The following is an 18580-nucleotide window of genomic DNA, read 5'->3' on the forward strand; positions in this document are numbered from 1 at the left end:
ATGCTTGCCATCCATTAATGCAATACAATTTGCCTTTTATCTAATTCGTGTGTCATCTTTGTTGCATTTTCTTGTGTTGTTACTTGTTGCCTAGGCTTACTCATCGCATTCGAGTGCTGCACGGAGTCCCAACGACTACCCCATGACACTTGTGCATAGATACCACGTAGGAAATTATGCTTTAATAGTCAAAAAACATATTTAGTTAGGCTGTTTTAAGTGATGAATGAGCTAAAATGGAAACACCTTGAAATCCACATAAGTCAAAACCGCTCAAAACATATGACCATGTTTTAATTACTTGAAATTAAGTTTGAAAGTTTTATCATGCATCGCTCATACATATCAACAACCCACGTTTGCTACGACAGTGTCATAACCCTGTGCTGAAACAATTATCAATTTATCAATTTATCATGGCCATAAAGCTTTTAATTTGTTATCAATTTATCATGGCCATACTTTAAATTAGATGAATGATTTCTTGGTAGAGCCACTGGAATATATCTAAAGCCATGAGTCTGTTTTAGCCCTGTGCTATACAGTATCATAGCAAAAGTGAACTCCATACATACATATTGTATCAGGGACACACTCATACATTAAATAAGGGGATTTTAGGGGTTTGACCCCTTCCAAGAGGTAGACATGCTTAAGACCCACCCTAACCTATTCTTGAAAAAAATTAAAAGAGTTGAGCATAAGTTCAAAATACCGATTCGCCCCTTGTCTCGTATTTAAATGTATTAATACTTTGAACCTAAGGCTCAGTTTGGAAGAAGTATAAATACAAATATGTATAATACAAATATATATAAAATAATATAAAATATAAGGTTTTGTACTTTAGATATTTGTATTTGCACTCCTTCCAAACTGAGCCCAAGGAGCTACAATGGCCATTTTTTTTTCTTTTCTAAGATAAAGGTAATTGGGCAATGGGAAATTGGGTATAGCAGATTCAGACCTTTCCATCTATTGCCTTCATGGTGTATTGTTTTCTACCCAAAAAAGGTGCATTGTTAGTTTCTTTCTTTCTTTTTCTATTTGATGATCCCATCTTTTTCATAATTTATTGTAATATTTTTGGTTGCTGCAATGTCTAATGAAATGGACTGGGCCCAAATCAATGTGTCAATTTTGTTTAAAGATGGACCTTTGCATCTCTTGCCTTCATGGACTATTGTTTTCTACCAAAAAAATACATTATTTAGTTTCTTTTTCTTTTTTTTTTCTTAGATGATGCCATCTTTTCACAAATTATTGTAATATTTTGTTTGGTTGCTGCAATGTCTATGCAATGGACTGGGCCCAAATCAATGTGTTCATTTAGTTTAAAGATAGCCCACACCTGAGTGCAAAAAACAGCATGAATAAAGGGCCACTACCCAATTATGATCCCAGCCCAGCTATAAAGGGTTTTAGGTGGAGTATATTGAATAGCCAATATGGACCTATTCTTTGACATGAAAAATAATAAAGAAAGAGAAAGTTGAGGGTAAAACTTTCCCTCGATTTTTCTGTCTATCAACCCAAGCATAACTCAAGGTATCCTATGTTTCTAATTCTAAAGGTCTTCTAATGCTAAAAATATGATTAAGTATGACCTGATCCATCCTACTTTTGAACTATGATTTCCTTATCTGTTCAATTAGGCAGCTTCCCTACACAACCAACTCTATTTCTGTAAATCATTCACCATGCAGAGGACCCTCTGGATTGAATACATGTTTAATCTTGTAATTCACATCAATGCTATTTTCCCACCTTGTATTGATAAGGGGCATTACCCAATGGAGCATTGATGGAGAGAGAGAGAGAGAATAACAGAAATGGAAATGAGAGATAAAAAAAGGTAAGATGAAGGGTTGTAAAGTTGTAATCACATCGTCCATGAAACAGTTGGCCTAACTTAAAGACAACGATCAGATGTGAAGAGTCGCACCAACCTACTCGTGCGACATGCTAGGCCATTCTAAGGATCCGAAGCAATTGGTGGACCTTTTGTACAACTCTAGTGTCCTCCACCTCTCCTATCAACCATTGACAGATGGGTCCATGGCCCACCATCCACGTGAATAGGACGTTCTTGCAGGTCCAATACAGGAACGAAGCAAAAACACAAGCCCGTATTGTGAACCTTTATGCATGTGGCAGCTTAGATAGTGGGCCCCCATTTTTCACTATTCCCCCCCTCTCTCTCTCTCTCTTTCTACACACACATGGGCCATTGATTTGAGGCAAAAAAATGAAAATGTTCCTTTTGCCTGTTTGATCTATCTTAATTTTGGAAGTATGCCTCAGTTAAATCAGGCTAGTCTTATCGAGAATTGCCACACCGAAGATAGGCCAACTCTGGTGTAGCGTGTAGAGAGGTATTGACCCACATCTACATGAATGTTTTTTGTTTTCCTTGTTTCTCTGAAAAGCATTTTATCAGTAGAAAAGCCATCCACAAATGCGTTCTTGGAATCTTGGGTATATATGTATTATCTTAAAACAAAGTGATAAATCAATGCGCAGGCCCATCTACCCGTTTTCTTGATATTAAATGGATTTGGGTCCAAAACATAAAAGAAGAAAGGAGAACAGAATGGATGTATCTTTTGGATTCAAATTCTAACTCGACCCATTGGAGCTGGAGGGATTCCATCTGATTATGATGGCTCTACCATTTAGGATCCGTGTACTGCTTAGGTGGATTCAATTTGGATCAATATTCATAACCCATCATGGATAGTTCCAGTGGTTTTAGATTCACACCCCGACCATGGGTGGGCCAGTTGTTCTTTCCTATAGCTGACAATTTTATGCATGGGCTGTCCTGGTTACCGGGTCACAGGACCCGTTATTGCAGTCTGGGGCCCAGTAACCTGACATGCCCAATATTAGGTCCCCATCAGGTCTACCCACCCTCTCAAAACCCCGGACAGCGGACAGCCGTTTTTGTGACAAAGGTCCTTTTGATTTTTGAAGTTTTGATGTGTCGCCCAAGAGAAGGATTCGCTTTTGGTTGCAGTGCAATTTTATTTGCATTAGTACAAATTTATGGGAGTGTAAATGATGAGAATTCAAATTTTGGTTTAATTTTATTTTGGATTTTTACTTTATTCAGCTTTAGGTCTTATTTTACTTCATTTTTACTGCAATCCTACAAAATAAAAAAAAAATGAAACAAAAATAAATCAAAATTTACACGCAAATTATTTATACTACCATAATTTTACATTAGTGCAAATAAATTTGCACCGCAACCAAATGCAGTGATCCTGATTTATGCATCACTTTTGTTTTGGAGCTACCAGATAGTTTATTCTCCACTGCAGCGTCCAGAAATTTGCATCAGAAACAAACATTTCAGATTAGATTAAATCTTAGGCTGATGCTTTGTCAGAAGTAATCTTATGATGGGGGCCATTACGTACTGGGTCGTTACGGGCCCAAGACGGTGTTCTGGTCCAGTGTTCCTAAGCCCAAGTTGTGGCCACTTCTAAAACAGATGAAGCAAAAGAAGAACCTAAAATGGAAATGTAGTCAATTTCTTTCTACCAACTTTTACCCTTATGTATAGAAAGCTTTCACATGGAACTAACAGTTGCATAGGGTAGGTTTGTCTTTAAGTTGTCCACAATCAAGAGGAGAGGGGGCATTCTGCACTCGATTTATCGGTAAACCGAACTGGTGTTATCGGTTTCTGAAGCCGATCGGTTAATCGATTGACCGGTTCAGTTAATCATTAGTTCAGTTTGTTGGTTTTTCGATTTTTTATTATTCATAATATATATTGTAGAAAAATATATAAATATATAATAAAACATTAGAAATATATAAAATTTTATATTTTATATTTTAAATAATAAATAATATATTATATATTATATATATTTATATATATAATGCATATTTATTTATTTATTTATAATGTATAAAAAATAAAAAATATAATATATATATAATATAATATAATATACATAAAATATAGGATAAAATACAAAAACCTCCATTCTGTCACTTTCCCAGACGGAAAATGTTAGATTGATGCACCAGTACCCATTCTACCCTTTTATAAATTATTTTACATACAAAATTATCGAAATGACCCTATTTTAACTCAACAAAAAACGTTAGAAGATGACCGTTAAAGGAGGTTTTTGTCAAATTAAAACAGGATTATTTCAGTAATTTTGTATATAAAATAATTTATAAAAAGGTAGAATGGGCATTTGGAAAAACTGGTGCATCAATCTAACATTTTCTGTCTGAGAAGGTGATGGAAGGGAGTTTTTTGTCGAGTTTATCAAAATTTTAGGGGAAGTATTTGTTAAAATGAAACTATAAGGGTGATTTTTATGATTGTCAAAAACTTCAGGGGAGTTTTTTGTACTTTACCCCAATATATATATATAGGTCAATTCGGTTAACTACCAATTTTCTATTTTGATTAACTGGTTGGTTCGATTAACTGAATTTTTGGTTCAATTTTGATCAGTAACTGCCGATTTTCTATTTCGGCACACCCCTAACAAGAACCTTTCTCCATTTACATGGAACCATGACTACAAATTGCCAACTGACCAACATAAATCCCTCTGAAATAATAACGTAGATGGATGTCAGTTGCTCTCCCAGCTTCTCTTGTCATAGGTTCTGTATTGTTAAGAGCCCGTTTGAGAGGGTTTCTGCATTTGAGATGCATTGTGCTAATTGAAATATAGTGGTTGAGCATCCGTGTTCCGAAATAGCTATTCAGAGTAACTTTATATTTGAACAATGGTTTGGGTGTTCGGAAAGCCCGTGTTAGCTTTCTAAAATTTTTACCAAACACAGCTTCTGGTGTTCCCGTATGAAGCCCAACTCAGAACATCAGAAGCTACATCCCAAAAACCCTCACAAACGGGCATCAGATGCATAGCTTAAGCTTTTTCTTTCTAGTGGTTCATTGGATCATGAATTGGGAAAATCTATGATACGGGAAGAACTTTGACCAATCAAAGCACACGCTTGTTAATTTTGATGGAAGCCACCCGATTGATTACCTGTTTTATGATACCAGTTCATTGACTGTAAGCTTTTCCGGTATCATAGTCGAACCCTCCCTCATAAATTAAGCAATCCACATTTTCTAGTTCTTACCATCTAGAGAATCGTTCGATGTGAATGGTCATTAATGGGCTGGGTCAGGGTTAAATAAGTAAAGATTTAAGCCCAACTTCCCTAAATTCTAATGGGCTTGGTTTATATTAGCCTTCAGCCCTGCAATTAAGAAAAAAAAACCTGCCATTTGTTAGGTCCTTCGTGGCTTTTAGCACGTGGAACAAATTGCCTTCTTCCATTATTCTTCTTCTGATGATGATGACAAGACGACGGTGGTTGCTCCATTATTCTTCTTCTGATGATGATGACAAGACGACGACGGTGGTTGCTGATAAAATCACAATTAGATATGCATAAAACCTTTCTCAATAGTAGGAGTGATTCTAACATTTAAACAAACAAGGATTAGCAGAATGCAATATGCAATGGCTATTCAGCAGGATGTGGAATCAATGATAATGTTCCACACTAATAATAAACAGATGGTTTTCAAAATCGGATCAGATCAGATGGTTGGACTTAAAAAACTGGGAATTGGTCAGGTGATCAATTCCATTTTCCTTAAAAATTGGATTTTTCCCCAAAATCATTGATTTTGATTAGCAAATCGATGAATTGGACAGTTAATCGTTTGAACCATCTGAACGGTTTTAATCATTTTTTATTTTTTTTTGTTTTCTTGTCAGAAAGGACCAAATATTCGGTTCAAACGGTCAGACAGTTTGACCCGATAATCAGACCCCTGACCATTTTGATCACCGGGTCGGTTTTAAAAACCATGAATTTCACAGCCCACTTCGCTAAACACATAGAAGCCTTCGGAATCTTAATATTTTGTGTTTAGGTGAGCTTGAAAACCGATAATACGATACAGAACCATAGCCCATATATTTATTACTGGCGTCGAACATTATCAAGGACAAGTTAAAATACTTCTGGGCACCTTATTTCAAAACGCCTTGAGGCCCATACCTTAGCTCTCATCAAAAGCCCAATTACCATCTTGAAACCTTGCCTGTGAAGTGTGAAAGTTCAGACTTAACGAAAGCATGAGAAGCTAAGGGGGAGAGGTGGCCAGGTGGGTTGGGAGACTGGCAATTGCAGCCACATAATTCCAAATTCCAATAAATGCTCCACACAATATCTAACACATGTGCAAGACCAAGTACAACACTTCCCATTGTTTCCTTATCTTACTTTCACTCTCTTTTTTTGGTCTTCATACCTAATGGACTCATCATGCCCAACTGCTGATGAGTGATGACCCTACCTATGGCTTACGTTTCTCTGGATTGCATTACACATTACACAAGAAGAGTTATTAGTTATTACTTAATACTTGCTACAAAACAAGGCAAGAGGATGGAGAGAATCAAAAAGTAAACAAGGAAAGCATTAAGATCAATTTCAAGTTACATTACAGACCCACTGAAATCCTCTCGTTTCAAAGTCATTATTAACACATAATGATTCTTTTCTTTTTCTTTTCAGTTTAACAAATTCAAATTCTGAAGGAATCCAGACACCCGTGCTTGAAAATACAACCCTGCTAAGCTTGCAACATTAGCAGTAGATAGAGTGGCATGATATAAATCATTTAGCTTCTATTCTGAAAGGTTCCCAATGGGGAGTTTTTCTACTGAAAAAGATGCCCACCGCCCTTGAATCTAAAATATTGAGGGCCTTTTCAGATTTGATGCATCTTGGAGTCTTGTATTGATTTACAGAGGACCCCTGAGAAACACAGAAATCCATCAGTGCATCAAATGTCCCATGTTTCACCACCCTTATCTCCAATGGCCCGATGGACTTGTCTTTGCTTCTACATCTTCTATAGACAGAATCAAGCGACTGTTCTACTGTGGAGCAGCATTCCTCCATTATTCTAGTTTCCAGCTCCGGCAAATCACCATTTCCTCTCATCTTTAGTTCCCAGAACAGCACATAGTGTCCAGGAATCGAACAAGTGTCTGCGTAGCTAGTATACTCCGTCAGCAGGAAGCCCAATGGCTCAAGAAGGAGCTTAGCTTTTGTTACGGCCTTCAGGAGGTCTTCTTCATTGGTTTTGTCCGTGTCAATGCTTAAAACAACGTTCCGTCGATGTACAAACCGGAATTGTGGTGCATTGTTGTGGAATCCAGTCACCATTAGAATGTCTCCAACTCTGTATCTGTATAGGCCTGAGCAGAGGATAAACAGAGACAAAATTACACTAGTACTCCTTTGAAATTATGACTAAAGAAATCCATTGTTGTTTCAGTCTTGGTCAGACTTCAATGCGCTTGACCAAGTGAAATGGGGCGTCCAAGGGAACACCAATCTGTAGCTCAGAATCTGAGCATGGCAGAAGGTTAGTTAACTCCAGTGACTTAGCTCCAATTAACTAACAATTGTGGACGCCCAATCCCAAGCCATTGTTGTTTCAGTCTTAGTCAGACTTGAATGTGTTTGTCCAAGTGAAATGGGGCTGACAAGGGAACACCAATCTGTAGCTCAGAACCTGAGCATGGCAGAAGGTTAGTTAACTCCAGTGAATTTACTCCAGTTAACTAAGAATTGTGGATGTCCAATCCCAACCCATTGTTGTTTCAGTCTTAGTCAGACTTAAATGTGTTTGTCCAAGTGAAATGGGGATGACAAGGGAACACCAATCGGTAGCTCAGATCCTGAGCACTGGCAGAAGATTAGTTAGTTCCACTGAATTTACTCCAGTTAACTACTGTGGATGCCCAAGCCACGAGAAACTGGAGACTAAAAAATAAATAAACTAAAATTGGTCAAAGCCCAATGACTGAATAAGTGGTCCAATGCCAGCCAATTGACTCTCGTTATCTAATATGAGATTTGTGGAATTCCTTAAGAAATTTCCCTCAACCTACTGTTTCTTATTTTCTATAAAGCCAAGCATAACCTTAGGTATACACTACAGATACCTCAAAAATGTGATATAAATATTGGGGTGCTTATAGTTGACTGGTCCCAAGGACAGGGTTTTCAGAATATTGTCTGCATTCTGCAGATGCCTAAGTGATAAAATTAATTCTGAATCCGACAAATAGAGAAAAAACTGTGTTTGTTTAAATATGGATAGCTTTATGTGGATATGGATATAGGTCACTAGATCAGATTGCAGTAACAGATAGGCTTTGGCTTTGACTTTTGAGAAAATCAAAATCTGTCAACCAACAGCAAAGACTGAACAACTAAACAAGGCTATGGATCATGCATGAGAACATAATCACAAAAACAGGAAGTGAATCAAATTTATTCAAGAACAAAAGAAGAAAACAAACAATTGAGACATGTAGGTCAGATGTGATCAAGAAGGAAAACCTCACCTGTAAATGTAGTGACAACAAGTTCATAATAGTGACCGACCTTCACTTGGACAAGATCAACCGCTTCTTGTTCTTGTTCTTCCCCTTCTTCTTGACCCTCCTTGTTTAAGCAATTCGGTTCAGAATCCCCATTGCACCGGACACCATGGTTCAGTTCTTCATGATTTTTCTCTACAGGGAGAAACTCAAAGTAGGCCATGTTGGGGAGAAGGGTGTAGGAGACACTGGATGGGTCGCTTAGGGGCTTGAGATTGATCCCAAAATAGCACTCGGATGAAGCATACATTGTTGAAACAAGAGGCAGCCCTCCGCTGTAGAAATCAAGGGTTGGAATATACTGAGCCATGGACCCTGTAACTATGACATCTACGTACTTCGTTCTAGGCCATAGCCTCCTAATTATCTCTTCCCATGATTTCCCATTGCACTCAGATTCAATCAGATGGGCCAGTTCTGAATTGGGATGCCTAAGGATGCCAGATACAGCGTTTTGGCAACCTGGGTCTGTTATCCAATCACTAACATGGCCCATCCTTATGTTAGAACACATCTCTTGCCAATAATCCTCCAAGAACTTGATTGCCCGTAGGAAGGCAGATGCAAAAACTGCACCAACCCTAAGGACCTCATCTCGCTGTACCAGACCACAAAGTAATTGGCAGTACATGCTTTGTTTACTATCTGAACACAAGATGGTTTCATCTGGGCTGGTATAGACATTAAACCTGTTGAAGGGACGGTTTCTGAAGTTACTGCTCTTATAATAGCTGGTTAGTACTGGTCTAGCCATCAAACCAGCGGGAGTGCTGATTTCTGGTTTGATAAACAGGAGGTACATCCCTTTCCCTTGGTCCAGACCATCGACATACCTGATAGTATAACAGATTTAACATATATTATAAAGAATGAACATGAAGCATCTCACTGTTATATTCATATTTAAGCAAGACTAGATTTGAAACAAAAATTAAAAGAAGCATCTCACTGGTTCATCACTGGCACCAAGAGGTTATATAAGAAGGTCTTCCTGTCCATGTCTTCTGCAGTGGATGGCATCATTTTTGGTAGACCTCCTGAAGTTCCTGAGCTGCAGACATGGAAAGAAGTTTTAGATGATGGAGCTTTGAGCTTGGAGGAGTGAAATAAAAAAAAAAAAGGAAAGAAAACAGAAAGAGTTGGGCGACTAATACCTCGTGAGGAGCTCTGTGATTGGTTGTGCTGAGATGATCTGCGATGCTTCCCCATTAGCTATATGCTCAATGTAAGGCTTGATATCTTCATAAACCACAATGGGGATTTTCTTCTTGAATTGCTCCTTATCAGAGCTGCCTCCAAGGAAGCCGTTTAGATACTCTGTGTCTGCATTTTGAGTCAATATCTCCTGGAGTACCTGTTGTTGTACTTCATCCGCGTTTGTTGTTAGTTCCTCCACAAGCTTCAAACTACCTTCTCTATCATTAGGATCACAGTTTAGCAACATCCTCGACAAATTGTGAAGATCAATTATCAACAGGCTACAAGTTTAAGTTCGAACTAGTAAATATCTTTGGCCATAACTGCCCTTAAATACAAACTGAAAGCACACCCTTCAATCATACACGACTATTGAATACTACAGGAACGGTAGCCTCTCTGACTCCTACACTGAACAAACAAACAGCTTCATTAGCTAAAAGCCTGAAAAAAACAAACATAAGATGCTTCAAGGACATTATAAGAAAGAATGACAGGAACCACCCACCAAGTACACTGCTCACTGCTCCTGTTATCGGGTTCACCTTCGTATTTAAAACATTTGAACCCCCACCCCCACCCCACCCTCTCTCTCTCTCTCTCTCTGGGTTTCTGTTTCTTGGTAGCTGCTGACCAGAGTGGCAGATGAGGAACTGATTAAATAACTGACTTTGAAGGGGATTTTGGGAGTTGCTGCTTTTAAAATAAAAAATAACCGAGAAAGCTGAAGGAAATGTAGGGGAAGTAGAGGCTATGGAGGTCCTACACACGTGGACTTGTCTGGTAAGTTCTGGATAGGTGCATCTGTTGTAGGTCAATAAACTAGTAATACTTCAATAATATAAATACGACATACAATAAAACTAGCTACACAATGAAAAGTTAAAAACTGAAAACTTGAAAAGAGATTGTAGAGCTTCAACCCAAGCAGAAAGATTATTAAAGCAAATAAAACTCATGAGTAATGTAATCCTAGGCGGCAATTTATATTTCAACAATAAATGCTAATGCCTCAAAGTTCCAACATAGCTAGAAGTAGGGGGAATGGGGTGAGAATGGGATGATAAATAAATCAATAACCAATTAAAGATTAATTCGAGTACTCTGGACTGAGTTGGATAATGCAATCAACTTGACAATCCATGGAGGATCTCCCCTTCACTAATCCCTACAGATCGTGAAGTATGCAGGACTCAGGAAGATGATGACTTCCTGGTTTTAGCAGAGTTTCTACTTTCTAGGTGGCACTGTGGCAATACCCATGAGATGCAGAACAGAGAGGGATTTGTTGGGTACGGGTAAAAACTTGAATTAAAGAGAGATAGTAAGTAGCTCTTCTCTACAGTTGTGCATGTCACCATCTTGGTCTCATGGGTTCATTCAATCACTAGTTGCACGTATAACCAAATTGCGTGAGCTGTGAATCCAATGGTGATGTACTGTAATATTCTAATGTATACTCTGTTTCGGTTGTCAAACTGGCTCTGTTTTTAATCATTAATTAAGCTCTCAAAGCATGACTTGGATGTCGATGCAACTATCCATCAAATTGCGTTGTAAATGATGCAACTGATTTAACACTAAACTGACAAGTTCCCCACCTATCAACCTCATTAAAATTCAACAAGTTCCATTAGAAATGATCCAAATAAAATCAATATTATCACTTTCTGTTCCTGCAAAGAAAATAAGAAAGAAAGAAACCAAACATGGTTGGTCATAAATCATTTATTGTTCAAGGACCCCTTCAATTGAACTATCCAAATTGTGAAGGAGACAAACCGAACTGATTTATTTCAATGGATTCAAACTGGAGCATCGCAATAACACCATGTTGGGTATGAATTTCAAGACAACGAGTCAAGAAAATTGTTTGCTTGCATTTGACCAACGGCGCTATACAACAAAGGGATTTCAATTTGAGGATTTGAAGAATGGGACCCTGGTAGAAGTGCTGTTATATATCAGTAAATTATTGGCATTTCCCAGACAATTAGGCCATACCCCACAATATGAAACTTCAACGTCTAATGAAACCCACCATTTTAGATTCCGCCCATCTTTCAGAAAATCCAAAATCCCACTGGAAACAACATGAAAATATTACCCGAGCCTCGTTATCTACAGTTTCTTCTCAGCCAAGAGGAAAGAAACGAATCCTTTAATGCTCATTTGGGTCAAACTAGCACTAAATTGAATATATTTTTCGTTTTCAATCAAGAAACTATATTTTTTTTTTCGAATGTTGCTTCTATGAAATAAAAGAGAGTAGTCTAAATAAATGAGAAAAAAATTGGTTTTGGGCAATGGATAACCGAAGCAACAAAACAAAATAACAAATTGCTACTCCCTTTCCCTTTCCCACACAGGAAAATATCATCACCAAAGTGAAAAGGAGGTAAGAAAAAAAACAAGAAATGCTTCTCTGCAAGTGTGGGAGACGTGCATAATCATATTCATATAGATTGGTGAAGCCGAACGAGCAATTACGAGGCTCGATTTGGAAGGCAGAGGCAATAATAAATGAAGGCCGTAAGTGACAGCCTAGCGCCACTCATATCTTACTCGCCCAAGGCTGTGATAGTGCAACAACATAAACCAGGTAAGTTGCACAGGAGACAGTCCAAGTCAAAGGTGGTACAAATTTTCCCGTGTTAGCCCTGCTTTAAAAGATGATTATGAATTATCTTCTACCATTTATATTTCTTTCAACAAAGATAAGGGGATCTGCTGGATATGTTGTTGCAGATTTTCGGGTTAAATACAAAATACTTATAGAGAGGGTGTCATATTAGAGACAGGGCTCACTTGAAATCCGCAGGAGTAAAGGAGTAAAACCAGGAGAGAGAGAGAGAGAGAGAGAGAGAGAGGAGTCAAATAGTCCTGAAGACCAGTAGACTATTGAGCACTGCTAGGGACCCAACTTCCAAGGCTTTGGGGAACATCTGATGGGTATGGATACCAAAGGACTAACTGAAAATGATGGCCCTCAGAGCTGGCTTTGCATTTTCCGTATCTAAATATAGAGGATGTTTTGTCATCGTGTTCATTGCAGTTTGCAGGTAACAATGGTATTTCTATTTCAGTTACTTTAGGTACCGTTTGGTATAAACTTTGCTTTTTTACAATGCAGCACTTCAAGGATGACTTTTGTGCTGAAGCCTGAAGGCGGCTCTTTCCCGTTTCTTTGACAGTGTAGAAATCGCTTCTGCCTTCTGATGATGATGAGTTTTGGACTTTGGTGAATCTCACATACCCAAAAGTAATTTTCATTTTCTTTGCCACTGTGGGTTTGCCAAAAGCATTTGTATCTGAATATTATATACTTGAACTTGTATCCCGTTCATGGGGATAGAACAAGCACAGGAGTATTTAGCCAATTCCATATACCATGTTTTTCTAAATTGAATCTGAATATTATGCAGTTTACAGGTTTGAAGAATTGATTTTCTCACATCATTATTTGTATTTCCACAACGTGAGTCTCTCTCTCTCTCTCAGAAATTGCTAAAAGACTAAAGACAAAGAGTTCATTTATAGTACGACTTGGATAATTAAAGGGTGTGCTGACTTTGGGCCTCGGAAAACCTTCTATCTGTATCCATGCAGAGAGAGAGAGAGAGAGAAGGAGCATGTGAGAAGGATAAATGAGATTAAGTTGCATTTAATTCACATATGTATATTGTAGGATAAATGAGATAACTTCTTTAATGCCTGGGAGTGTAACGCTGTCTCTGCTACCTCTGGCACCGGCAAAGGCCCGGAAAGAGAGGTGCAGGGAAATGGCTAGAGAGCTACACTGCCTTTGAATTGGAGATATACATGGTGGGCCCCCACCCTAAAATCTAAACCTGTCCCCAATAAAACCCACAACCCCTCAGAACCCTAGAAAAACCTCTACTCCAGTTACCATCAACTTCCAATTAATTATAAGATTTAAGGGTGCAGGCGCACAAGCACGAGGAAGAACATATCAGAGACCCAGTTAGGTCTAAATCTAAGTTGTTACTCCCAAAGCCCTAAAATAGAAAAACCTTTACCTTGTCTTTAATCAGAACTTTGTAATCCCGAAATCCTAGACAGAAAGATACTTGAAGATGCTTCAATAAAAGCCAAAAAGTTCCAATAAATATATAGTTTGATGCCCCAGGAAGATTCTTGGGTATTTCACTTGTGCCACTTGTAAAAACCCATAGACCTCAATCTCCAGCTCCAGGCCCTCTAACAGTAGCTAGAGATATAGAGCATTTAAAGAGTGTAAAATATAAAAATTTCGCTTAAAGTTTTTGACAATCATAAAAACTTTCTCCGTAGTTTCGTTTTAATAAAAATCTCCCTTAAATTATTAGAAAACTCGACAAAAGCATTCTTTCTGTCATTTGACCCAAACAGAAAATGTTTAACTGATTAATAAAGTTTTTCTAAATACCCGTTTTATCCTTTTCTAAAATGGGTACTATAATACTAACCAGTGAGCGGCGAAGAACGAATTATGCCAATCAATAATAGTCGCCAATGACAGTGAAGAACGGTATAAATCGAAGATTATGAAGCCATTAATCTCATCGTTTGTTAAAATCCTCTCTCTCTCTCTGATTCCATTTTTTGAACTTATAGAGAGAAAAATCTCTGATAAGAATAGGCTCTAATTATACAAATTTAGATTTTGGAGCACTACTTTTCACGGGAATAGATTGTACGCTATACCCACAATGGTTGTCATTTTTAATCACCTTAAAACTTCTATCCTTTTTCATCACTAATTTGATTTTCGATCTTCACTCCATCTCAACTTCATTATGTCAATTCATTCTCAGTTCCCCACTTTGTCCGAATTCTCTCCACCTCCGGTCTTTCTTTCTCTCTTGAAGGTTGTATTCGTTGGAAATTCTACTACGTTCTACCGGTCACCCGCAATGTTAAATACTTCTATGGGGGAATCAACGGTATAGATTTGCCTCCAAATTTTGATCAGAGAGTCGGTGGGATGTTCTGGAGCATCGTGAACACGATGGAGGATTACGCCACAAGGAGATGATCTTACTATGAAGGAGTCTTTGTTGCTATTGGGAAGACGATGCGCACTTGTGTTGTTGGAAATACGTATGGATTCAGATCCATTTATTTCTACTTCGGAAGTTGTTCGTTTGAACATTAATTTTCTATTTTTTGTTTTTTTTTTTTTTGAAACTCCAGATTCCCTGATGACAAATTTGATCGATACTGGGAAGTAGAAACCATTTGGAGAGATCAGTCCTACAATACAAAGCTTTTGAAATCTCTCGGTTTATAGTATTTGAAATCTTCCACCCTTAAAAGGTGTTTAGCACTGAGTTAACGTCTGACCAAGGAATGCCCAGGGAGTTAACGACAACTGTTCTTCACCAGTGATTGTAATTGATCGGCATAATCCGTTCTACACCGGTTAGTTATTTTAGTACCCATTTAAAAAAAAGGGTAAAATGGGTAATTAGAAAAATTTATTCATCGATTAATGTTTTCCGTTTGGGTCAATGACAGAAGGGAGATTTTTGTTGAATTTTTTAAAAATTTATGAGAGGTTTTTATTAAAGTAAAACTACAGGGAAAGATTTTATGATTGTCAGAAACTCAAGAGGAGATTTTTGTATTCACATCATATATATTCATACAATTGATATCTCTGTCAATAGAAAATATATGATTTGGAATTGGAAATGTTAAAAGCTCTCTAAAATCTCTTTGGGGATTCCTTACATGTCAGACCGACAATTTGCCACTTGTGATTTGAAAATTCAAATATTTTAAAAGAAAGCACAAAAAGGTGATCAAACAGAGCAATTAACCTTAAACCCAATTTACCCTCACATGGTTTCACCTTTTTAGGTTAAACTTTGAAGGGTCTAATTAGCTAATTTGCTAGGTTGGAAGGTAACAGATGCTTCGGGATTGCTTCAGCACAAACGTGAACATGACAAATTTACTTTGTTGCAACTGTTATGTTAGTAGTACCTATAGCAACCAATGGAAAATTGGAAACCATATTGCTAGCTAATCAAAGACAGTGTTAATCAGTCAATCAATCTAATCCCATTTGCATCCAACCAAATAAAAAATGGAGTTTAGACCTGGTCTTGATCCATGTTACATTCAAACCTTACTCTGCCACCCAATTTTAATTAATTGGTGTATTGACATCATCTCATTTCCAAGATGCCAGCTTTTTAGTTGTTCTCTCGGTATTTATATCACTATCCATTGACCAAACTACACAAGAGAGAGAGAAAGAGAAAAAAAAAAAGAAAACCAAGATCACCAGATCCGAGGCAAAGGTAGGAGATGTAAAAAGGCCAAGTTGTTCTGCAGTCTCAAGGAGGATCATGGGGGAGACATGCCACATGAACAGGAGCTAGAGATATAATCAACATATTATAACTAAACCCTTGGTCATTAGCTAAGAAACCAACCCAAGGAGGAGGAGCACATGAGAGGCCCATTGCCATCAATTGTTTATGATGATCACCTAGGGCCCAGATCCAACTTCGAAATCCCTTCAATAGATTTAATCTTTTGTATCCTAATCCAAATCTTTCTCCCAGAAAAAAGCACATGAGCTTTTAAGTTTGGTGTGAAAGATGGTGGTGAGGCACATGAAGATTGAATTAAAATGCTAAAAAGGAGCACACAAAATACAATTGAAATGATGGCAGCTTAAAAATTGCAAGTTCTTTGATTGGGCAATAGGTGGTCCAGAGGTGGTGGGTGGGCTTTGGCTTAACTTCATTGGGCTTGGAAATCTCAGCTTCGTAAGATCTGGTGGTTTCTTTAGTTTTTGTCCAAGCCCTGATTGTAGCCCTTTGACGGTTGACCCCAATATCCCAGCCATACCGGGATGGGGACCTGGTCAAAAGGATACAGGAGCAACGCTCGGGCTTCCTCGAGGCCTTGGGAAATGGGGCTATAGGCTTTTGAGGTAATATTAGGGTTAGGGAGAAAGTAAACCGACTACCGAAATATGGCTCATGGAGTCATGGTTGTGTTAGAAGTTGGGCTTGGGCTTTCGTAGATCCTACGTCCTGACACCTATTTTGGGCTTTACATTTGTCATGAAAAATCAAGCTAAATGAGACTCCCTGGGCTTGGGTTGACCTCAACCCGACCCAACCTGGCCCAAATTGCACTCCTATAGCCTATAGGCTATATAGGAGTGCTGACAATTTTTTTTTCTGGGAGTCATCTACAATGTTCAAACGCTTATCATTTTAAATTCAAAGTCGATGTCCAAAAGAAAAAAAAAAAATGGTCTACAAACGGATGTCCAAAGCAAAATTGGATATAGGTCTCAGTTTGGAAAGAGTACAAATACAAAATATGTAGAATGTAAATACAATTTTTAGAAATTCAGCACACAAGGCTTGTCTTTGCACTGTCATCTGCATTTAGAGTTTAAATCTTATGTAACCACGATTACTGGATTATCTCTTCTAACCACCAATCATAACCCAACAGTCTACTTCAGCTTAGAGCTCGTTAGGCGAAGGTGAAAGTATGGATGTTATTCTGATGCAAGTGATGAACCTTGTATGTATTAGATAGTCATACCGAATCATTTTCCCCATGGAAGCCCATACAAGTTAGTTGTTTAATTGGTGAAACCTCCAACGAATGCCCAACATATCCTTCTCTCCTGTAGCAAGTCAAGATAGAGGCATTATTATTAATTTATTATGGGTGTCCATAAACTGTTAGGTCTGAATAGGTTTTTATTCTTTGGCCCACTTTCTCATGCGAATACCCACCGGACTTTGAAGCATGAACAAGCATAGGCCTATCCATCTTGTGCTGAAACTTGATTAATTATAATGGGGGCAATGAAGATAAAATACTAGGCCATTTAGTCCAACATGCTCTGATACCATCTTAAAGAATCATTCAACATAAAATCTTCAGTTGTTAGATAAGGTCCTGAATAGTTTTTTATTCTCTAACACATAGGACTGGAAAAACCACAACAAGATTTACTTGCTGAGATCATAGTGGCTGTTCGGGACTAAGGATGTCAGTGGCTCAGGTTAAGTGGTAAACCCACAGATCCAACCCTACTGCCGGGTCATTTTCCGCTTGCATTGTAGCATTGAAACATTTGTATATACTAGTAAACGTGTATGTGCATTTGCACATGGTAGTATCTCTAAGACAACTATTTATAATTTATGGGCAGTTTCTAAACGGTTATAACTTATAAGTGGGTAGTTTCTGAACAGTTTTGAGTGGACAATTTCTGAAGTGAGAATAAAGGACATATATGCCCTTTTTACGCCCGCTGTTGCTTAGACAAGGTCACAAGAGGGGTAAAAAACATCCAATGAAAAATCCAAAAAAAAGAGGAATTCACTCTTTTATAGGTACTATAGACAAGTGTGGTTGTGTAAAATTGGGATCACGTTCCAACCCCCTACCAACATGATCTGACACTGCACATCTCACTATGAAATTGGGACACAGCATAAAGTAGGACCCGCCATATATAAGATGTGCAGTGTGAGATCATTTTGATAGGGGGTTGGAACGTGCTTTGCTGGCAGGTGATCCGGGATTGTTGTGTATAGGTGTAGTACAAATGGGATGGGCGCCTGTAATGTTTATTTATTTATAAGACAGGTAAGTTTGGGTACCCCTGTCAGGTTCAGAGGTTCAGGTTGGTGTTGCTTTGAGTTGGGTTCGGGTTGACACAAATCTGGCCCGTTGACATCTCGAACCTTTTGACACAGGTTCGAGTCTCCTTCCTTGGAGTCTACATCAGGTAGGCAACTTGGAACAAGATTAAGTAAACACTAGAAACCATAAAAATGTTTTACCATATGACACTCAACTAAGTCAGAGCTTCAGCCAAATCAAATATTGTCCATAACCTCTCCTCTGTGTGATGAAAGAGT

At 38.1% G+C, this 18580-nt stretch overlaps 1 protein-coding gene across 3 annotated transcripts; it reads right to left on the reverse strand.

Moving 5' to 3' along the window:
* Positions 1 to 6461: 6461 nt before the first annotated feature.
* LOC104591887 (indole-3-acetic acid-amido synthetase GH3.17) lies at positions 6462 to 10331 on the reverse strand. Of its 3 annotated transcripts, none has more exons than XM_010251001.2 (5): positions 10174 to 10331; positions 9623 to 10076; positions 9418 to 9519; positions 8433 to 9301; positions 6462 to 7274 (listed from the first exon to the last, which is right to left on the reverse strand). In XM_010251001.2, exons 2-5 carry the CDS (start codon positions 9910 to 9912, stop codon positions 6688 to 6690), a joined length of 1848 nt encoding a protein of 615 aa, XP_010249303.1. In that variant the 5' UTR covers positions 9913 to 10076; positions 10174 to 10331; the 3' UTR covers positions 6462 to 6687. The 3 variants fall into 3 exon arrangements, with proteins under 3 accessions (XP_010249303.1, XP_010249304.1, XP_010249302.1); XM_010251002.2 differs by having other exon boundaries at positions 9623 to 10071; positions 10174 to 10321; XM_010251000.2 differs by lacking the exon at positions 10174 to 10331 and having other exon boundaries at positions 9623 to 10167.
* Between the last annotated feature and the right edge of the window lie 8249 nt (positions 10332 to 18580).

Source organism: Nelumbo nucifera, chromosome 4, assembly GCF_055504915.1.
Source record: "Nelumbo nucifera cultivar China Antique chromosome 4, China Antique-T2T, whole genome shotgun sequence".
NCBI classification, from domain to species: domain Eukaryota; kingdom Viridiplantae; phylum Streptophyta; class Magnoliopsida; order Proteales; family Nelumbonaceae; genus Nelumbo; species Nelumbo nucifera.